Consider the following 24,071-nt stretch of genomic DNA (forward strand, 5'->3'; position numbering starts at 1 on the left):
GTTCCTGAGGTGAGGAATGATAAGTGCCACCAGTTCTCTGTCACAGTAGGCTGTAGGCATGCTTCAGTGACCGCGGCAGTGGAACTTTGTGTACAACAGAGAACAGGCATCTTGGCTTGACCACCCTGTTCACGAGGATGATAAAACCTTCTATATTAAAAAAACCCTCAATTTCAAGGTGTGCTGTTTGTTGATGAGGAGTATGTGTGTTGGAAGTGTAACAATCATTAGCGGGAACCTCTCTCGTATAAGGCTCAGTTGTATAAGGCTTATTCAGGCAAATGGAGCTCTGTCTGAATGGACCCTTATTTTGTTAGCTGCTCATGGGACCAAGATGGAGCCCTCAAAATTTCCTCCTCCTCTCTTCTCAGTGGAATGGTTGGGCTGCTGACAGCCCGACAAGAGGGTTCTTATAGCCAGTCCACCTGATTCAAGAATTATTCAGAGTGCTGCCATTTATAGTAACGGAATGCATGCTTCTGGCCGGAATGTGTTTTTAATAGACAAACAGAAGGAGGGCAGTTTTGAGGAAGTTTTGCCTTTCTATACCCCAAAGGATTTAGAGCGAATCTGTGGCACTTTAAAATCTATCAAGCACTTGTGCAGTGGGACACTGTTAGTGGAAACTTCTAATTCCCAGTGCGCAACAAAACAAAAAGCTAGATGTCTCGGTGAACATACTACTTAAACAGAACTCACATCATCTCGAACTATAGCAAAGATATTGTGTTGTGCAGAGATTGTGTAGATATTCTTATAGAGGAACTGAAAGCTGAGTGGGCCCTTGAACGCTTTGTGGATATGCATAATATAATGAAAAGGGTGATGGCGATCTGGTCAAATCAGACTCATTCATCCTTACTTTCAGTAGCACAAAACTCCTAGAGCATGTTAAGGCAAGTTTCCTTTACTTACATTTGCAGCATGCAGCCCATATGTCCCCAACCCAGTGCGCTTTTTAAATGCCAGCACGTTGGGTGCACTATCTTAGAATGTAAGGGTGGAGCCATTTGTGGGAAATGTGGCAAGGCCATCCATGAAGGAGTCTGTCGTTCATCTCCTCGAAATTATGTGAATTGTTCTGAGGATCACCCTGTCTGGATTAGGGGGTGCAGTGTCTTCCTTGAAGAATGGAAGATACACAGGATTAAAAGAATAAAACTCATTCCATATGCTGAGGCTCTAAAATATCTATAAAGCCATGCAGCCCTCCCACGTTTGCTACCTCCTTTGCTAAAGCTCTTCAACAGCCAGGTCAGAAAACCGCTGCTGCCGCACAAATGGAGGTTGCTAATGTCAGCACTAGTATCTGTATTTGTCAATGCACTCGTGCTATTGCAGTTCTTTCGAAGCCCGTATCTCCCACCAGAACATCAGAAAAGGTTGTGGTTGACAGTGTTGCAGAGCTCACTGCTTCTCCAAAGTTTCAGTCTGGTTCACTGTCCTGCACAGCCATTGCCACTGTCACTCCTTCAGCTGTGGCTCTGAAGCCTCCCCAGACAGTAAAATCTAAGTCAAAGGCAAAGAATCAACTGCTGATGGAGATGAAAAGTAAGTAGCCAGACAGTGTCAATGTCTCTCTCTCTCTGACATCTTTCACGATTTGTATTCATAGTACAATACTGGATCATTAATGGGTTCAGGACACATGTAGAGGAACAGAAACTCCTCGCACAGAACACCCCCTATGTTTGTGTTTACAGGAAAGGCATTGTAGAGTGTCTGATACCCCTGTACGGGGTATCCCCTACATCGCAAGGATGACCTGACTAGCAAAGAGGCCAAGGGAGGGGTAACTGTGTTTGTCAGTAACATATACCACTCCTATGCTCTCCCCATGGCTACTGACCTGCAAGCAGTTACAATTGAAATTTGTGTGTTAGAGGATCACTGTTCTTACCTCCACAAGATGTGATAGACGCTGAGGCTCTCACTCACCATTCTGAGCAGATCTCTCTGAGCATTTTTCCTACTGGGAGACTTTGGTGCCCATCGTGTATTGTGGGGCTGGACATCTGCTTGCCATCGGGGTTGGGTTTTGGAGAGTTTCGTGATGTTTCACAAGCTGTACATCCTCAGCACAGGCTCCCACTCATTTCTGTGCTGCTACTGGGTCATCCTCAGCCATCGACCTCTCTTTCAGCTCTTCAGCCCTCGTGGAATCTGTTCAGTGGGAAGTTGCTGATGACCTTTATGCCTACTGAAAGGGTGCAGCTGTGATGGATGATCAGAAGAGCCAACTGGACACTGTTCAGCCAGGTGGCTGTGTTTGAACACAACAACAGCATCCAGGAGTGGGTGGGCCACATCACATTAGTGCTCCACCATGCTGCTGACTCTTCCATCCTGAAGTGTCATCCTAAGAGGCCACCTGTCCCTTGATGGACTGATGAGTCTGTTCAGTAATCTGGGTCAGGCATATGGTTCTGCCATTAGGGCTACCCAGTGGTGAAAATCTTGCAGCCTTTAGCTTAGCAAGGACAAAGGCTCAACACATCATCAAGTTGAGTAAGAAAAGGTCATGCCAAGCATTCCTGGACTCTGTCAACCATTCTGCTTGTTCTGCAACAGTATGGGAAACCCTCTGGTGGATTTCTGGTAAAGGCAGTCAGTCACTTATAATGGCATTATTGAAACAGGGGTGTCTCCAAACAACATCTGTAGATATCACACAGACAGTGACAGAGCATTTTGCAGCGACTACTGCTACTATCAGCCAGTATCACCATTCTGTCATTAACCGTGTCACCGTGGAAAGGTGTGAGGTGGACTTCAAGTCCAACAATTGCAGAGGCCTACAACTGCCCATTCTCCATATGGGTTGTGAATTTGGCACTGTCTGTGGCTTGTGACACTGCACTCTGTCATGACCAAATCCAATAAAGCATGCTGCAAAACTTGAAACCAGCATCAAAGAAAGCACTCTTACAATGTTTTAGTTGAATATGGCAGACAGGCTACTTTCCAAAATAGTGGAGGGAGGCAATTTTGATACCTCTCCTCTAAGCAGGAAAGAACTGAACATGTCCCAGTAGTCACCGGAGCATTGCCTTAATGAGCTGTTTAGGAGGGACCTTGGAGCAAATTGTTTACCAAAAACTGGTCTGGATGTTAGAGACCAGGCAGCTCCTAAGATGCTGTCAGTGTGGATTCATGAGATTTTGATCCACTGTCTACAACCTGACCTTGCTAGAGGTGGCTTTCCAGCAGGCTTAGGCTTTCCTATGTAAATAGCATTGTACAGGTATGTTCTTCGACATCAGTAAGGTGTACGACACTACTTGGTGACAATTTTATAGGGCAGCTCTACAATGGGGCTTCCATGGTCACCACCCCGTCTTCATTTGGTAATTCTTATCAAAACTCTTTTTTTCTGTAACAGGTTGGTGACATTCTGTTGATTAGTTGCTAAAACAAGAATTGTGTTCCTCAGGGCAATGTTTTAAGTGTTACCCTCTTTGCCATAGCCAAAAACAGCATCACATCTATGGTGAGAAGTCCTGTACAGTGTTCCTTATTCGTGGACAATCTTGCAGTTTCTGTTCCTCCATCAGGATTGCATCAGCAACCTGTCAGTTGCAACTTAAAGTAAAGAGGGTGGAGGAGGGACTGCAAAGACTGATTTTATATTTTCTGCAGAGAAGTGTGTAAGTGTTCATTTTAATCATTCTTGTCATACCTGAATTGCGTATGTGGAACACCATTCTCCCTTTCAAAGATTGTGCAGTTTTTGGACCTAATGTTTGATTCCAAACTGTCATGATTACCACACAAAAAGGCAAGGGCCCAGAAGGCACTGAACATTTTGAAGTGTATCAGCCACAGGTTTTGGGTAGTGGGCAGGTTGCGTCGCCTCAGGTTTTACAGGGCTATCGTGTGATTGCAGTTGGACTATGGGTGCAGAGTGTACAGGTCTGCAATGCCTTCTTACCGGAGATGATTGACAGTGAATGTCATTCAACATATGTTTTAATCCCAGGTGCAGCACCTCTCACTCTTTCTCAGTTGTGTTACAGTGTATGACATAGAGTGATTGTGTGGTCACTAAGTGAGGTGGCACAGTAGTCAATTCACTGGACTCACATTCAGGAGGATGACGGTTCAAACCCACATCTGGCCATCCAGATTTAGGTCTTCCGTGATTTCCCTAAATTGCTCCAGGAAAATGCTGGGATGGACCCTTTGAAAGGGCGTAGCCAATTTCCTTCTTTATCCTAGACACAATCTGAGCTTGTGCTCTGTCTCTAATGACTTCAATGTTGACGGGACGTTAAACCTAATTTTCCTTCCTTGTGTGGGTAAACATGAGTGAGGTGTGAGTGAGTGAGTGACAGAGTGACATTTTGTAGGTTTCCTCCTCACTATGTGACAACAATTATAATCATTTTATTCACATTAATTTCTTTTAATATGTGTGTAAGGGCATTGGTAACCTCACCGTTGAGTGAATGTAATCTTCAAACACGCACATTCGAGTTCTCGAAAATCCTATTGTGTCAGAAGAGCTCTATCATCTGAACAGATGTCTTGTGACACGTTTTAGCTCTGCTGCAGGATAAATCTCAGCAGTTGACATTTCCTTCTGCCAACAACCTATTCCCTATCCTTATACACTTACCAGGCATAACCTGAAAGTAAGTCACTCAAGCATGTGCTCAGCAGAGTGAATTGGATGCTGTGAGACACCCATATCAAAGAGCTCAGAACACAGTAAGAGACAACATGTCATCTCATGAAACAATTAATGCTGCGTTGCAGTCAGGATCAGGGTCAGGTTCAGGTGAAGTTTGAAAACCAAACCATCAGGAGAGAACCTAACAGCTTTTCAGGTTTGAGGGCAAAAGCACTGCGAACAATTAAAGAGAGCAGTATACAATTGTAGCAAGACTTTCTGAATTCCATTAATCATTTCCCATCAGTCACAAGAGTATGAGTGTCAAGCAAGGTGATCTTGTGTAAAAGCAGATCAGCATCAATCTCTCCTATAATGAATGGTGGCATTATTTTAAGTACTCCAGCTGACATGGTAGTGGCATGGCATAACATCTGATGGCAACAAAGATACACCATTCTTACACTGGGAAGAAGAGGATGTAGTTGGAATTTAGTTTAGAGAGCCGAGAAGAATATAATGGCGCCTTCCCTATGAGGAAATTGGAAAGTTTCTTGTTTGCTGCTAAGGATACAGCCCCAGGACCAAATGACACTTTGTATAGAATGTTGTCAGCTATGGGGAGGGGGGGGGGGGGGGGGGAGACACCTACATGTGATAATGTGGACAATGCCTAAATTCATGGAGGGAACCCATTATGACATTCCTTCTAAAATCATGTAAGAATGATACCTTCACAATCAGTTGGGACCCTTGCTGTTCATGTTGTATATTAATGACCTTGTGGACAATATTAATAGTAACCTCAGACATTTTGCAGATGGTGCAGTTATCTGAAAGGAAGTACTGTTGAAAGAATCGATCAGATATTGATAAGATTTCAGAGCAGTACAAAGATTGGCAACTTGCTTTAAATGTTCAGAAATGTAAAATTGTGCACTTCACAAAACGAAAAAATATAGTATCCTATGGCTATAATATTAGTGAGTCACAGTTGGAATTGGCCAACTTGTACAAATACATTGGTGTAACACGTTGTAGGGATGTGAAATGGAATGATCACATAGTCTAAGTCGTGGGTGAAGCAGGTGGCAGACTTCAGTTTATTGATAAATGCAGTCAGTTTACAAAGGAGATTACTTAAGAAATCACATGTGTGACCAATTATAGAATACTGCTGAAGTGTTTGGGACCCATACCAAATAGGACTAACAGGACATATTGAATAAATGCAGAGAAGGGCAGCATGAATGAACAAAGATTTGTTTAATCCATGGCAAAGTGTCTCAGAGATGCTGAAAAAACTGAACTGGAAGACTTTTGAAGATGGGATGTAAACTATCCTGACAAAACCTACCTAACAAAGTTTCAAGTACTAGTTTTAAATGATTGTAGGAATATACTACAACCCCCCTCCCTGTGCTCCTGGTACTGCTGATCACTCCACAAAACAGCTTTGGAGCACACCATTGGTGACCCAGTATTGTCCTTGTCTGGAATGTGTTAATCAGCTACTTCGACAAGGCCATGATTTCCTAAAATCATACCCTGAAATGAGATCCATTCTGTCTGAAATTTTTCCCACCGCAGCTAGAATAGCTTTCTGTCGCCCTCCCAATCTCCGCAATATTCTTGTCAGACCCTGTCCTCCTCCTGCACTCATTTCCCTACCCTGTGGCTTCTACCCCTGTGACCATCCCCGCTGCAAGACTTGCCCTGTGCACCCTCCTACCACCACCTACAATAGCCCTGTAACTGAGAAAACATAACTATCAAAGAGAGGGCCACCTGCGAAACGACATGTCATATACCAGCTAGTATGTAAACACTTGTTCGGACTTCTACATTGACATGACTACCACCAAATTATCAATTAGGATGAAGGCAGAGGATATATACTGGCAACTCACAATATCCTGTTGCATAGCATGCTCTACAACATGACATTCGTTACCTTGGCGCCTGTTTCACCACGCACGCCATCTGGATTCTTCCCCCAGACACCAGTTTCTCAGAACTCCGCAGGTGGGAACTAGTACTAACAATATGTCCTTGGTTCTCGCCACCCACCTGGCCTTAATTTACGTTAATTTCTTCTGTTTCAGCTTTTCTTCACTGTAACTACTCTTTGCTTCACTCCGTTTTAATCTCCTACATCTTTCATTGTCTTTCCAGTCTATTTTTCACAGCCCCCGCCCATTTCTGTTACGTACAACGCACTTAGCTTCTCACTCTTATTAACTTGTGCACGATATTTTAGGAGTAATCTCTGTCTTGCATATTACTCTGTCTTCTACCTTTAAGCTCTCAGATTTTTAAATCTCCTCTGATGCAGTCGCCAACAATGTCTTTCCTTCTCATCCTGTATGGTAAGTCTCCTCTGACCTGCAGTTCTGAGTGACTTTCCCAAAATCTACCCTTTTTCCTAGACCTCTCCAGTCCTTTTCGTTCACCCTTCTTCCTCCCCCTTCGACCCTTCTGCCTGAAGAAGGCACCACTGGCTCCGAAAGCTTGCCAATCACAACAGTCTTTTATATGTGTGTTCTACCACTTGGTGAGTAGATTTTTTTATACTTCCAATTAAACAAGTTTATACAGATAAGGAACAGCAGAGGGCCTATAACACTACCTTGGGTAACACCAGTAATTGCTTCTATTTTACTCGATGACTTTCCATCAGTTACTATGAACTGTGACCTCTCTGGCTGGTAATGACAAATCCACTTACACAACTGAGATGATATTCCATAAGCACACAATTTCACTACAACCCACTTGTGTGGTATAGTGTCAAAAGCTTCTGGAAATGTAGAAATTCGGACTCAATTTGAAATCCCTCATCAGTAGCCCTCGACACTTTGTGTGAGCAAAGAGCTAGGTGTGTTTCACAAGAACGATGTTTTCTAAATCCTTGTTGACTGTATACCAATAGGCCATTCTTGTAGAGATAATTCATAATGTTTGATTGTAATATATGTTTCAAAATCCTGGTGCATATCAGTGTTAATGATATGGTCCTGTAATTTAATGGCTTACTCCTACTACCTTTCTTGAATATTGGTGTGACCTGTGCAACTTTCCAGTCTTTGGGCACAGATCTTTCGTCATGCGAGCAGTTGTATGTGATTGTTAAGTGTGGAGCTATTGCATCAGTGTACTCTGAAAGGAACCTAAGTGCTTTACAGTCTGGACCAGAAGACTTGCTTTTATTTTGATTGTTAAGAATGGAGGTATTGCATCAGCATACTCTGAAAGGAATTTAAACAGTATACAGTCTGGACTGGAAGACTTGCTTTTATTAAGTTACTTCACTGTTCCAAAGATATCTACTTCTAAGTTATTTATGTTGGTAACTATTCTTTATTCAAATTTTGGAATATTTTTACTTTGGATTCTTTGATGAAGGAGTTTCAGAAGGCTGTTTTTAGTAACTCTGTTTTGGTAGCACTGTCATCGATAGTATTTCCATTGCTATTGTGCAGAGAAGGAATTGATTGTGCCTTACTGATAGCATACTTTACATAGGACCAGAATCTCTTTGGATTTTCTGCCAGGTTTTGAGACAAAGTTTTGTTGTGGACACTACAATAAGCATCTCACATTTTAAAGTCCACACTAAATTTCGAGCTCCTGTAAAAGATCACCAGTTTTAGAGACTTTGCGTTCATTTAAATTTGGCATGCTTTTTTCGTTGTTTCTGCAACGGGTTCTGACCCATTTGTGTATCAAGGGGGATCAGTCTGATATCTTATTTTTTCTACTGGCATCTTCCATGTATGTACTCCCTTCTCAAGGGTTCTCAAAGACTTGTGACCAGCACACAATTCTATTAATTTTTCTCCTTTGTCATTTCACCAAGAATGATCTCTCCCACTATTTTCTGTCTCCTACCTTCACTGATGACCATCTTCCAGTCTTCTACTATGATTATATTGTCATCCCCCTTATGATATTTAAGAGACAGTCAAATGAAAACAAGACAGATGGAAAAAGTAAGTAAACTGTTTTTTATTTCAAAAGTAATCACTATATCTGCTAAATTACTTCATTCCACTGTGAGACAAGCCAGTCAATGCCTTCAAAAAGGTGTTTGCCGTGGTCTATAGAACCATAATTGTAATTGGGTGTGCACCTCTTCCTGTGAAACAAATTAACACAGACACAGACCGAGAGATTGGGACTGTATGGAGGATGTGTTAAGGGATTTTCAGCAAGACTTCCGCAATGTACTAGAAACAACCCTGATAACAAGTGGGCTCTCATTTTGCCATGGTTGTTTTGACTACGCTGCAGAAGATTGTCTTGTAAGCCTGTACACATCCTCCATATAGTCCTGCTCTCTCCCCATGTCATTTCCATATTTTTGGAGCCCTGAAGAAAGACTTCTGTGGTAGTCAATTTGCTTCAGACAAAGAGGTGACCACATGGGTAAGTACAATCATGGTTCAGTAGACAACCGCAAACGTTTCTCCATAAAGGCATTGAACATCTTGTCTCAAAGTGGGATAAATGTGTTTACAGCTATGGTATTACTTTTGAAAAAGTAAACAATTCACTTATATTTTTTTCTGTCTGTCTCATTTTCATTTGACTGCTCCTTATATTTTATGATTTTGTTAATGTTCTCATAAACTGATTCAGTTTCCCTGTCTCCTGCGTCTGTCTGTGTTGTGTATAACTGTATGATTATCCATTCAATTTTGTCGTAAGCTTTTTCTTTTTTCTGTACACAACACTACATTCTGTTGTCTATTTCCATACTCATTATTGTTCCCACTCCTGCTTCACCACAATCTGATTCAGTATGAAATAATCCTATAATTCCCACTCCAAAAATCTCCATCTTTTGGCCATTGCATCTCACTGATTCCTAAAATATCAGTTTGCATCCCACCAGTTTATACTGTTCGTATTTCTTGTTTTTCACACTGCCTGTGATATCAACATGCTCAACCTAATTAGAAAGCCTTCCACCCCACCCCTCCACCCCCCTCAACAGCTTCTCCCAAGTAGAAACCCACATAGAAATGTGAATGTGGGATTATTTTATCCCGACATATTTTATTTTACACATTGTTATTTTTAGCAGAGAACTGCGTATACTGAGGAAAGATAATGTGGTAGTTACTTGTCTTCCACATAACACTCCTGTAGCCAATAAAGTAGTTCCTACTACACCCAAAGGCAGCATCACAGTTGCTTGGCATTGTGAGTAACTGAACTGGAGGTTCAGGTTGTAGTGATCTCGATGACAATAACGTGGTGAGCACAAATAATGGGAACATTCTTTTTGATATGTGCGATACAGTGAAGTTTTGAAGTGTTTAGTATGTAACAAAGAGTGTTATGAAATGTAATTTACAATGCATTTTTCTGTGTGCTATGCCAACGAATATGAGAAATATCAAGGAGAAGAATATGTTGCAGTGCTATTGGAATTAAAGGAACATGCTAATGTGAAGGACTTAAAAAGTAGTGAAGTGTCTGTCCATTTGAGTTACAGAATAGTTCTTCGTATAGCCCAAAAAGTAAGCCCATTTACTGAAGGAGACTCTGTGAAAGAAGTGACTGTGATGACCACTGAAGAAATGTGAGCATATTTGGTAGAAGATTTTGAAAGAGTAAGTGTGTCTCCTTAGTTTATTATGTGACATATTCAGGAAATGGGTGCAGATGTGCTAGAGGAACTGGTTGTTGTGACATGTAGGTTTGTGAATTATTCCTTAGCTGTCTGTTAGAATGGTGTCATCAGATACAACGCAATTAGCTATTTTTAATAGGTGTGTTGATGAGAAGTTGAACGTCACAGAGGAATTGTTGGGTATAGTTCCCCTTAAGAGAACCACCGTGGTGTTGGACATTTTCAAGGGCGTTGAAAGAGCTGTTGAAAACACTGTCCTGGTCTTGGAGTTGGTAGCACTGCACAAGGCCACACGTACGGAGACAGAGCTATCGTGAAAGATAAGTAATTTACGTTGTAATTAATTGTAGTTGAACACTTTTAACTAATTAAATACATTTTTAGTGTACTATTCAAGCTCACCATTAAAAGTTTTTCTTTTATTTCCATAGTGTTCTAGTAATCGCGAAAAGTTCGTTTGTTTACTTACTGCTGCTTAGGCCTAATTTTTCGTGTGTGCATATTTAGCGTTATACCGGAATTGTAAGTGCATTTGCTGTAGTTTAACTGATTAAATACATTCATTAGCACGCTTTTCAAGCTCAACATTAAAGGTTTTTCTTTTATTTGCGTATTGTTTCAGTAATCCCTAAAAGTTCGTTTTGTTTATATTTCTTGGCTTTTCCTTACTATTCGAGTGGGCATACTTAGCGTTATACCACAATCTTAAGTGCATTTGGTATAGATTAACTAATTAAATACGTTAATTAGTGTGCTCTTCAAGCTAGCCAGTAAAGGTTTTTCTTTTATTTACGTATTCTTCCACTTATTGCAAAAAGTTCATTTTGGTTACATTCGGCTGTTTAGGCCTAATTTTTGATCGTGCATATTTAGCACTATACCACAAATTTAAGTGCATTTGGTAATAGTTTACTTACATATTGGTTTCCAAAACATATTTAGTGTCCTTTTGCATCTGTGTTTAATATATTATCATTATCACTTAGTAAATCTTGTAACTAATTTCCAAACTACCATGGATACTAAGTGTGTGAGCTGCAGTAGGAAAGTTAGTTCAGGGGTTTTGTGCAGCTGTTGTGACAGGTGGTTTCATTGGAGAAATTGTAGCGACGTGGGAATTGGGGAAGCAAACGAGACTCTTCCATTCTTTTGCAGGGTTTGCTCAAGAGATAGGATTATAGCTGAACAGGAGGAGCGAATTAGAGCCCTTAAGGCTGATTTGGACAGAGCGAGGGAGGAACTGAAGAGGTTAAGGGGGAGGACGGTAAACAGTGGTGGGAAGTGGTAGCTGGGAACAGGGGCCACAGAAAGAGGACAGTGTCTGACAGTTTCCCAATTGGCACAACCAATAGATTTGTCTTGCTACCACAGTAAAGTAAGGAAGAGGCTCCAGTAGAAGTAGATGTAGTTAAGATGCAACAGAATCTCACTAGGAAACCAACTGTTTAAAAAAAAGTAGAAAGTAAGAGGAAAGTTCTGTTGCTAGGTAGCAGCCGTGGAAGAGGTGTGGGCCAGATTTTGCAGGAAAAATTAGGTGACAGGTAGCAGGTCACAAACTTTTTCAAGCCAAGTGCATGTCTTAGCCAGGTGGTAGAGGATATAGGTTCCTCGTGTAAAGGTTTCACAAAGCAGGATCGTGTGATTATAGTGGGTGGAGGGGGAAACAGTATTGATAGGGATCAGGTCTACAGTATTGAGTGTGACCTGGTGAAAATAGCCTCGGCAACAACCCATACCAATGTTGGGCTGGTGCCTGCTTTCGTGCGGCATGATCAGCTCCAATTGAAGTGCTCTGTCAGGAGGGTAAATATGGAGTTGGATCAGTTGCGTAGGGCGGCCACTTTGTCAGACATTGGATTGGTTCCTGTCGAGGCTATTGATAGGGGGGATTTCACAAGGCATGGCCTACACCTCAATAGGAAAGGGAAGGGTAAACGGCAGGGTTGTTAGCGAAATCCATAAGGAGGGACACTAGTACTCATGGATGTACCTCTCTTTTTAGACTAATATCAGTGTCCAATGAGAAGTTCAGGCAGGCAGGTGCTAAAGAGGTCCAAAACTCACAAAATTCTCACAACAGGAAAGTAAATAATAATGTTACCATATTTAACCAAAATATTGGTGGATTAAAGAAGAAAGTAGATTCTCACAAAAGTAAAGTAAAAAATAATGTTACCATTTTTCACCAAAATATCCCGGGACTGAAGAATAAAGTAGATGAGCTCCTGGTTTGTATAGATGACACTGAATCTTATAATGTAATAGATATACTATGCCTGTCTGAGCATCACATTGTGTCTGATATGGAAAAGGTATATATCAGTGGTTATAAACTAGCTGCACATATGAGTAGAGAGAATAAGGTGAGAGGAGGAGTTGCCATATGTGTCAAAAGTTATCACTGTGTAGAATAGCTTAGATACAAAAAAGTTTTGTCTAGAGCAACATATAGAAGCATGTGCCTGTCAACTTAAACTGAAGGAGGGCTCTTTTATAATTGTAACAGTATATGGGTCACCTTCAGGAAACTTTCATTTATTCCTGGAAAACTTGGATGCCTTGTTGTGCTATCTGTCAGATAGGGGAAAGCAAGTTATTATTTGTGGGGACTTCAGTGTTGATTCACTGAAAGAGTGTAATAGGAAGAATGATCTGTAAGTCTTGCTCAGTTCTTTCAGTTTGACATCTGTCATTAATTTTCCTACTCGGGTAGTAAAGGACAGCAGCACATTGATAGATAACAGTTTTATAGATCAAGATAGGTTTAAAAACATAAATTCTTGTCCTGTCGAGAATGGCCTTTCTGATCATGATGCTCAACTAATTACAGTATATGACATAGCTCCATTCAGTAATTCAAAACTACCCTCCCAAGTTGTGCATTCAATTAATGATTCAACAATTAGAAATTTCAGAGAAAATCTTCAGCAGCTAGACTGGGATGAGGTGTACAAGGAACCTGATGCTAATTTAAAATATAACTTATTTCATGATACACTTGTAAGAGAATCTGAAAACGGTTTCCCCAAGAAAGTAGTTAAATCTAATTATAAGAAACAATGCAAAAAACCATGGCATACTAAAGGAATAAAAATATCTTGTAACCACAAAAGGGAACAGTATCTAACAACAAGAAAGAGTAATGACCCAGAAACAGCCAAATATTATAAAAACTATTGTGCTACATTAAGAAAGGTTATTAAAAAGTCCAGAAGCATGTGCATCATGTCTGAGATTAATACCTCTGATTACAAAATCAAAACAATTTGGAATATTATTACAAGGGAGACAGGGCAACCAAGAGCACAGGATGACGGCATCACCATCAAAGTGAATAGAAACTTGATAAACAACAAGCCGAAAGTCGCAAACATTTGGAATAATCATTTTTTAAATGTTGTAGAGAAAATAGGATCTAAATGTTCATTAGAAGAAGCAAGGCAGTTAATGGAAGAGACCTTACCCACACCATTTGATACAATTGAAATGCCACCCACCTGTCCTTCTGAAATTAGGAAGATAATAAACTATCTAAAGAATAAAAGCTCACATGGAATTGATGGCATTTCCAGCAGGGTAGTAAAAGCTTGTTTCCAAGAAATAAGTGGGATTCTTAGCCACATATGCAATAGCTCTCTGAAGCAGGGTATTTTCCCAGATAGACTGAAGTCTGCCATTTTTAAAACACTGCATAAAAAAGTGGATACATCTGATGTCAACAACTACCGCCCAATCTCTCTTCTGACTACGTTATCCTAAATTCTTGAAAAAGTAATGTATTGTAGAGTAGCTTCACACCTTTGTAAAAATGAAGTTTGAACAAAATGTCAGTTTGGTTTACAGAAGGGTTTTTCAACGGAAAATGCTATATATACTTTCACTAATGAAATATTAAATGCTCTCAGTAACCCGAAGTCACCCGTTGGGATTTTTAGTGATCTATCAAAGGCTTTTGATTGTGTAAATCATGGAGTACTTTTAGGTAAGCTCAAGAACTGTGGTATGAATGGGACAGTGCTCAAATGGTTTAAATCATACCTAACTGGAAGAGTGCAGAAAGTTGAAATAAGCAGTTCACATAATATGCAAAAAACTGGTGATTTCTCAAACTGGGCAACAATCAAGAATGGGGTGCCGCAAGGTTCGGTCTTGGGTCCTTTGCTTTTCTTAATATATATTAATGACTTGCCATTCTGTATTCACGAAGATGCAAAGCTGGTACTTTTTTTCCTATGATACAAGTATAGCTATCACACCCAACAGACAAGAATTACCTGGTGAAATTGTAAACGATGTTTTTCAGAAAATCGTTAAGTGGTTCTCTGCAAATGGGCTCTCATTAAACTTTGACAAAACACAGTATATACAGTTCCACACAGTAAATGGAATGACACCATTAATAAATATAGACTTCAATTAGAAATCGGTAGCTAAGGTAGAGTATTCAAAATTTCTAGGCATATGCATTGATGAGGGGTTGAACGGGAAAAACCACACTGAGGATTTGTTGAAACGTTTGAGTTCAGCTACTTATGCTATTAAGGTCATTGCAAATTTTGGCGATATACATTTCAGTAAATTAGCTTACCACGCCTATTTTCATTCTCTGCTTTTGTATGGCGGCATATTCTGGGGTAACTCCTCATTGAGTAAAAGAGTGTTCATTGCACAAAAGCTTGTAATCAGAATGATTGTTGGAGCTCATCCAAGATCACCCTGCAGACACTTATTTAAAGAGCTAGGGATCTTCAGTGTAGCCTCACAATATATATATTCACGTATGAAATTTGTTATTAACAGTTCGAACAAATTCAAAAGTAATAGCAGTGTACATGGCTACAACACTAGGAGAAAGGATGATCTTCACTACTCAAGGTTAAATCTAACTTTGGCTCAGAAGGGGGTAAATTATGCTGCCACAAAAGTCTTTGGTCATTTACCTAATAGCATCAAAAGTCTGACAGATAGCCATATAGCATTTAAAAGGAAATTAAAAGAATTTCTTAATGGCATCTCCTACTCATTAGATGAATTTGTGGATATAGCAAGTGGGTAATTTCCCCAAACCCCACAAAATAAATAAATAAATAAAAATAAAAAAAAAAAATAAAAATATTAAGTGTTATGCAATATTTTGTGTAATGTAATATCTTGTATAGACATCTGTTATTAACCTGACACATTCCACATCATTACGAAGTGTCGTATTCATGATCTGTGGAACAAGTACTAATCTAATCTAATCTAATCTAAACCTGAGATGGAATATGCTTGTTTCTGTTGCAACAGATGGGGCACCGGCGTTGCTGGGAGTCAATGTTGGATTTATAACACAGATGAAAGAACATATAAAACGTGTTCTTGGCACAACACATGATCTCCTTGGAATCCACTGTATTCTACATCAAAAGAATCTTTGTGCAAAGTACATTAAAGTTAAAAATGTCATGTTTTGTAATCGCGACAGGAACGGTTGTGGGGTTGCCGCTAACGAAAACGCAGCGGGACCGATTGGGAGTGACCCGCAAACAAACCAGACGGCCGAATGGGATTGGAAGGACAAGCACGATGACAGAAAACCTAGCAAGACACCAAGATCAATCACAGAGTATTAAGCAAAGGGCTTCCTCGTAAACGGGAAGTAAGCACACACAATGGAAACACAATGTCTGTAAGTGAGATATCAACCGACTCAATGCAAATACCAGACTGCCTCGCTGAGTGAGAGGCAGCTACCTAAATACACAACAGGGTATGTCGCTATTGGCCGCTGGGACCACGTGCTCCATAGTGGCACCCTCACAGTAGACTCGGGCCCAGGAGTGTGCGCAGCCACGGCCTACGGTGTTACTGCTGCAGAGACCTCTAGTGGTCATTGAGTTCCATGTCATCTGGTGCAGATTTGAAACCTGTGGCGCTCGGTACCAGATTATGGATACCATGGTACAAATTTCATCCAGTCAAGCAACCTGAGACATAAGCAGTTTAAAACTTTTCTTGAAGAAAGTGGTAGTCAGTATGGTGATCTCCCGTGTCACTGTAATGTGCACTAGTGGAGTAGGGGTAATGTGTTAGATCGATTCTTTGAGTTGGAAGTCAAAATAGCATTGCTTATGTCTAATCAAAATCATCCTGTTGCTAAGTTGCAAGGAAAAAACCTGGACTTGTGACTTAACTAGCCATGCTGATTTAACACGTCACTTGAATGATTTAAACACCTCATCCCAAGGCAAGGGCATCATCAAAACATGGACAAATTAAATGCTGGCTGAAAATGCTGTGCATTTTCCAAAGCCATCACACGTGCTTACTGCAGATATTAGTCTATCTGAAGAAATCCTACAAAATCTTCGTAATCAGTTTGAGTTTGGGTTTCAAGGCATAGAAATGTTGCCTGTTAAGTTTCAGCTCTTTGTAGACCCATATTCGGTGGCCAACAATGTTCCTACCAGGTACCAAAGGAAACTGTTAAATTTACAATTTGGCAGTTTGTTGAAGGACAAATATAATCACAAAGAAAATATGACTGATTTCTACAAAAATGTTACCCAAACCAGATTTATGAGGTTGTATGCAAATTGCGCATGAATATTATATATGTTTGGTTCGATGTATGTGAGCAAACAATTCTTTCCTTTTATTAAACTATCAAAGTCCAAATTCCAAAACACCCTGTCAGATCACAACCTAACATGCAGGCTTCAAATTACAAATATTGCAAACACTGGTAAACTAGTTAAAGAAAAATGAAACAGGAAATGTCCATGTAATTGTTCTGTACTAGTAGCAAAAATGGTATTACATGGTGTTGTTAATACCAGATCTGTTTCCTGTCTTTCCTAATTGCTGCATACCACACACCGCTTCCCCTGCACTAGTAGCAGTACAGAGGATGATGATGTCACATGCTGAACTCCTCTTCCTTGGGAGCACATACAGAGGTGTGGGCTGATGTCACACTAGCACAACCTGTCTTTCCCCGTACTGTAGCAATCTTCTTCTTGCCCACCAACAGGAGGAACTGCTGCATTCCTCCGTACAACCCTAGCAATGAGGAGTGGTGTTACTTATGTTTCACGAGGCACATCCGTGGGCTGCTGTGCCCAATCACCTCTCAGATCCTTACTGCCTTCACTGTAACTTGAACAAGATACACAAAGAACTACCAGTTGGGCCAAGATTTTTTTAAAGGGGAATTACTCCTCCATCATTCCCATTTTATCCTTTCTTTTACAGATAGAATGTGCTCACAAGGAAAAGTAATTGGAGTTATATTGCGGTATTAGTGTATTTCTCTTCTCTCACATGACACATTTTGCCTTTTAAGATAATATCCGTTGATTTAGAGAAATCAAGAGGAGAGGTAGAAAGAGTTGTAAGATTATACTACTACACAGAATCAGAATGATTGCCAATAGTTACTTTTGAGCGGTGAAACTCCAGTAATGCCAACAGACACATATTAAATACAAAACACTAACCTAGTTTTCAATATAATAGAGGGAAACATTCCACGTGGGAAAAAATATATCTAAAAATAAAGATGATGAGACTTACCAAACAAAAGCACTGGCAGGTCGATAGACACACAAACAAACACAAACATACACACAAAATTCAAGCTTACGCAACAAACGGTTGCTTCGTCAGGAAAGAGGGAAGGAGAGGGAAAGACGAAAGGATGTGGGTTTTAAGGGAGAGGGTAAGGAGTCATTCCAATCCCGGGAGCGGAAAGACTTACCTTAGGGGGAAAAAAGGACAGGTATACACTCGCACGCATGCACACACACACACACACACACACACACACACACATCCATCCGGGATTGGAATGACTCCTTACCCTCTCCCTTAAAACCCACATCCTTTCGTCTTTCCCTCTCCTTCCCTCTTTCCTGACGAAGCAACCGTTTGTTGCGAAAGCTTGAATTTTGTGTGTATGTTTGTGTTTGTTTGTGTGTCTATCGACCTGCCAGCGCTTTTGTTTGGTAAGTCTCATCATCTTTATTTTTAGATATATTTAACCTAGTTTTCAGTTACATATGAAAGCTAGAATAACTTTTCGTACTTTTAATGTGTGGCTGTTGAAGGTAATAGAATTTCACCTCCTGAAAGTAAGTACTGGGCAACCTTTCTGTTTCCTTGTACTTTTTTAGTTTTCTCCAGTGAATTTTTCTTTAGACAGAACCATAAGATTATTGAATCCAAACTGTAAAATAAGTGAGGTAGATCAAACTTTCAGGACAACCCTTAGATGTTTACATTTACAAGGAATCGATAGTAATATTTTGAGACCTATCTTCATTGATTCAATACTTTTATATGCAGAAGAGAGCATAAACTTATGTGCGAACTCAAATCTTTGCTTCCAGAAAGAAGAATCTATGTCAAGTACAATGGAAATCACGATCAGTCCTTGGATAGCCAACTGTATGTAGTGTACACCAAATACCTTGATAAACGTTTCTCCCCAAGAGTAACTACCCTGCAGATCACTGATCTTCGCTGTACTCAACACCTTATTCCACTGAAACAGTAAAAGAAATTATTAATCATGCCATATCAAATCTTCGAATTTGGCCAAAAAGGGATAAGCCTGAAGAAACAATGAAAAAATTATCTATAGTTTTATGTGAGGTACATCATTTCAAACCTTTTCTTTTTGCTCGATGACACCCACCACAAATTAATGAAAGGAAACAAGTTTATTGCGTACTGCAATTTCGCTGTTGATGTAGTAAAATTTTGACATCACACATGATGTTTAAATTTATTACTTCTTTACTACTATCTCTATTTGCAGCACATTTTGCAGACCATACCTGCATATATCACTGAATGTATCTTCAAAATGATGTCATTGTGTGACACAGTTCAGGAGATATGATGTCATAAAGATTGAGATGTGTGAAAAACTAGCTTTCATTAAAATGGAACACACATTATCCGAATTAGTCTCATCCAGTATTTAATAATGAGAGGACTTAGTGACTTCTAACAAACATTAAAATGTAATTTTAAACCTTTTCAAAACTTTCTCATGCTTACCATCAAATTTAACATGTTAACTCATTTGCACTCAGACATTTGAAACTGTGTTATATGTGGGAGTTCAATTCTTTATGGAGTCAAGGGGTGGGGTTTACTGGTTTCTTCTGAGATGGAAACAAAGAGGAATGCACTGAAATGTGTGGTCAATATATGATGCAGAACTCACCTAAAAACTCTGCTCAGCTTTTATAAGACCCATGAGATCAGTGTTGGGTTATGGCTGTGTATTTTACCACGATGAGGCAAGAAATTTGACATCTTAACTAAACAGACTTCACTATTGCTGTATTGAAATACGCACTGGAGCCATGCTATTCACACCTATGAAGGCTGTCTTTGTTGAGGAAATTTGTGAATAAATTCACATTAAAATGAATCTCACAGATAGGACACCTTTTAATTAACAGATTAATGAAGTATTGGGCAAACACAAAAAAAAGTACCTACTTCACTGGAAATGGAAGAGAGCCACTGATTATGAAATTCCTTCAATGTTGAACTTGGCATGAAAATAAAATATGAAACCATACCAGAATTTCTTGGGCCATTCAGCTACTGAAATGAAAATGTACGAACCTTCAGTAACATCCTACTATGTAAAGATTTGTCCAAACTTGAAGACTGAAATCAACATTTTGCTCAGTTCCACCTTTCTGAATTCACCAAAGATTTATACAGATCAAGCAAAGACAGGCAGTGACAACTCAGTAGAATGCACAATACTACAGAAAATTATCAAGTGTACGTGGAAGCCATCACTGTTAGGAAAGCAGTAAAATACTGTAGATCTTGCATACAACTAACCAACTTCCTAAGTGCAGTGAAGAGCCTGAGAAAATCAAACATTAACAAAAGTGTGGCACATATACTTATATACTACAAATAAATCAGCAGGTGTACTAACAATTTGTTGTGGATTCAAGGGTGCAGTGGAATTTTCATAAAGACACAAATGAGAGCTTGGTGAAATGAAAAATTAATTAGGTAAAATTCTGCTTATAGACTTGTTTACCAGGTTGAGCTTAATCAATGAAAAAGTGACAAATATAACACATGGACACTATAGGATTGGATCAAGGTCTCAAAAGGATTGCATTACGGCAGGTTGCAACCTGTAATAGCATTATGTTCCTAGTTTACTAATTGGATAGAAACAAGTGGTTCATATCAACTGTTGTGCACTTGGGCTTAAATCTATGGCAAATTTCCAGCTCACTTGTTCTGAACAGTACTGGAGGAATCTCCATAATGCAATTTTTGCAGTGATAAAAAGGGGGGGGGGGGAAATAAAAGAAAGAGAAATGTACCATCCAATACACTCTTGTAACAGATACAAGTCACAACAAAAATCATTTATCTGAACATTGGTTAATGCAGAGGTTTCCCTTCCGACTTTGCCTAGAGTATTGTTGTCAGCCTTAAACATGTCATTCAGCTATTAAAATATATGTGTTCTAACTGTCCACATACACTATGCACATGGTTTGAAGGTGTTTTATATGACGATATGTCTTTTTTTTATTGTGTGATTAGTTTGAGTAGTTTCTAGTGGTGTCTCTTTCAGTTATTAATTCATACCAAGATTTTTTGTAAATAGCAATTAACCAAGTGCAGAGTAGAATAGCCATGACAGAAAATCATATAAATACAAATGGTTGCTTATGTGCTTTAATTTTTGTTCTAGGCTGTTGAAAATCCAACCCATCAAGAAATCCGAGATGTACTTTCTTCAGCGGGCTTAAAAATTGGAGTGGAGAATAAATACTACTGTCGAGAACGAAGCAAAGAGATGCTGTACAGAGGCCGAATTAGAGTGCAGCTTAAAAATGATGATGGAACACCATTTAATCCAGACTTACCAACAAGTAAAGTAAAATATTGATGAAAAATTATTGAGAAATGTAGTTTATAACATGTGAACCACAATGACTGGAGTCATATCAAATTTGCGTTAAACCAGATAGACTAGAAACAAAAGTAAAGTATAATATCAGCAGAGTTGTTGTAGCACTTATTCTGATTCAATATGTCTATCACGACGTAACTAATAGTGCCAGTCTCCTGATTGAGCAGCCAACTATGTCTTTTATTATACAGGGTGACTTTTCACTTTGTAATGATATACAGTTAGTGCTGGAAAGAATCAAAACATTATTCGCCACTTATTAACCAGTATTTGCAGTCATCACTACTTTATTGAAGCTCACAAGCAACGAGTTGAAAAAACATAAAACTTTTCTTCTTCTGCTTCATTAGGACCCTTCAGGATCACATGTGGCTTGTTTTATACATCTTTCTTCCCAATACCTCTTCAAACTCTCCCTTCCTCCGTTTCTTTCTTCTTTTGTTAAGACAACTTTGATTTTGATGTCCGGCCACCTGTGACCGTCCACCAACCCTTTACATTTCTCCCTATCATGTACTACTGCCTGCAGATTCATTTCTTTTATTCCTACAGCTTTTCAGTCATTTCTTACTTCCTTCACCCAGTTGTTTCCTGTATGACATGTTGCATTCCATATCTTCTTAATCAACCTCTCCTCATCCATCCTCATGATGTGCCCAACAAATTGTAACGTCCTCTTCCGTATCTCGCTCAGTATGGGTTCAATATTTTCATACAATTCCTGTCGTGTTGTGTGTATCCAGATATCCCCATGTTTTTTGGCGCTCCATATGCGTCTCAAAATTTTTCGCTCCTCCTCCTCTAACTGTATACAAGCTCTCTTGCCGAGTGTGATCATTTCTGATGCATGCAGAGCAGCATTTCTCACAATTGCTGTGTAGTCTCACAATTTGGCATTCTGTGGCATTTTTCTTGCCATATGTTGTTTTCACCACATGCTGAAGCTTCTGCTAAAGCTGTGCCCTGTCTACTGTGCTACTGTTGCTCCGTATGCCACCAATTAGCTTCTCCCCCAAATAACAAAAACTGTTGACTTTCTCAACCACTTGGCCATCAATCTTCCAGTCAGACTGAGTGTTCAATGTGTTGATCTTCTTATATGCAATCTTCCGTCTGACCTTTCCTGCTGTTTCGGCTAGATTTTTAGTGCTGTCTTTCCCTCTTCTTCTGTCTCGTTTAAGAGTGCCACATCATCTGCAAATGCCAGGCAGTCCACTGTTGCATTATGTCCCAGAACTGCTCTCATTAATAAACGATCACAACGCCCATATAGTACTAGGGACAGAAAGTTGGCTGAAACCAGACGTAAACAGTAACGAAATCCTAAACTCAGATTGGAATGTATACCGCAGAGACAGGCTGAACAGTGAAGGGGGAGGCGTGTTTATAGCGGTAAGAAGTGCAATAGTATCGAAGGAAATTGACGGAGATCCGAAATGTGAAATGATTTGGGTGAAGGTCGCGGTTAAAGCAGGCTCAGACATGGTAATTGGATGTCTCTATAGGCCCCCTGGCTCAGCAGCTGTTGTGGCTGAGCACCTGAAGGATAATTTGGAAAATATTTCGAGTAGATTTCCCCACCATGTTATAGTTCTGGGTGGAGATTTTAATTTGCCGGATATAGACTGGGAGACTCAGACGTTCATAACGGGTGGCAGGGACAAAGAATCCCGTGAAATTTTTTTAAGTGCTTTATCTGAAAACTACCTTGAGCAGTTAAACAGAGAACCGACTCGTGGCGATAACATATTAGACCTTCTGGTGACAAACAGACCCGAACTATTTGAAAAAGTTAACGCAGAACAGGGAATCAGTGATCATAAAGCGGTTACGGCATCGATGATTTCAGCCGTAAATAGGAATATTAAAAAGGGTAGGAAGATTTTTCTGTTTAGAAAAAGTGACAAAAAGCAGATTTCAGAGTACCTGTTGGCTCAACACAAAAGTTTTGTCTCAAGTACTGATAGTGTTGAGGATCAGTGGACAAAGTTCAAAACCATCGTACAATATGCGTTAGATGAGTATGTGCCAAGCAAGATCGTAAGAGATGGAAAAGAGCCACCGTGGTTCAACAACCGAGTTAGAAAACTGCTGCGGAAGCAAAGGGAACTTCACAGCAAACATAAACATAGCCAAAGCCTTGCAGACAAACAAAAATTACGCGAAGCGAAATGTAGTGTGAAGAGAGCTATGCGAGAGGCGTTCAATGAATTCGAAAGTAAAGTTCTATGTACTGACTTGGCAGAAAATCCTAAGAAATTTTGGTCTTATGTCAAAGCGGTAGGTGGATCAAAACAAAATGTCCAGACACTCTGTGACCAAAATGGTACTGAAACAGAGGATGACAGACTAAAGGCCGAAATACTAAATGTCTTTTTCCAAAGTTGTTTCACAGAGGAAGATTGCACTGTAGTTCCTTCTCTAGATTGTCGCACAGATGACAAAATGGTAGATATCGAAATAGACGACAGAGGGATAGAGAAACAATTAAAATCGCTCAAAAGAGGAAAGGCCTCTGGACCTGATGGGATACCAGTTCAGTTTTACACAGAGTACGCGAAGGAACTTGCCCCCCTTATTGCAGCGGTGTACCGTAGGTCTCTAGAAGAGCGTAGCATTCCAAAGGATTGGAAAAGGGCACAGGTCATCCCCGTTTTCAAGAAGGGACGTCGAACAGATGTGCAGAACTATAGACCTATATCTCTAACGTCGATCAGTTGTAGAATTTTGGAACACGTGTTGTGTTCGAGTATAATGACTTTTCTGGAGACTAGAAATCTACTCTGTAGGAATCAGCATGGGTTTCGAAAAAGACGGTCATGTGAAACCCAGCTCGCGCTATTCGTCCACGAGACTCAGAG

General features: G+C 39.9%; 2 protein-coding genes across 2 annotated transcripts in view; one reads left to right on the top strand and one right to left on the bottom strand.

Annotated features, from left to right (window-relative positions):
• Positions 1-24,071, bottom strand: part of LOC126161784 (DNA-directed RNA polymerase II subunit RPB3) — an 86,012-nt gene that overhangs the window by 57,734 nt on the left and 4,207 nt on the right. The window lies entirely within an intron of this gene.
• Positions 1-24,071, top strand: part of LOC126161787 (signal recognition particle 19 kDa protein) — a 77,583-nt gene that overhangs the window by 39,851 nt on the left and 13,661 nt on the right. The window contains exon 3 of the mRNA XM_049917860.1: positions 20,989-21,169. Coding sequence (XP_049773817.1) covers positions 20,989-21,169 — 181 coding nt within the window. The remainder of the gene's footprint in view (positions 1-20,988; positions 21,170-24,071) is intronic.

The sequence above is a fragment of the Schistocerca cancellata genome, chromosome 2, assembly GCF_023864275.1.
Source record: "Schistocerca cancellata isolate TAMUIC-IGC-003103 chromosome 2, iqSchCanc2.1, whole genome shotgun sequence".
Classification (NCBI taxonomy): Eukaryota; Metazoa; Arthropoda; class Insecta; order Orthoptera; family Acrididae; genus Schistocerca; species Schistocerca cancellata.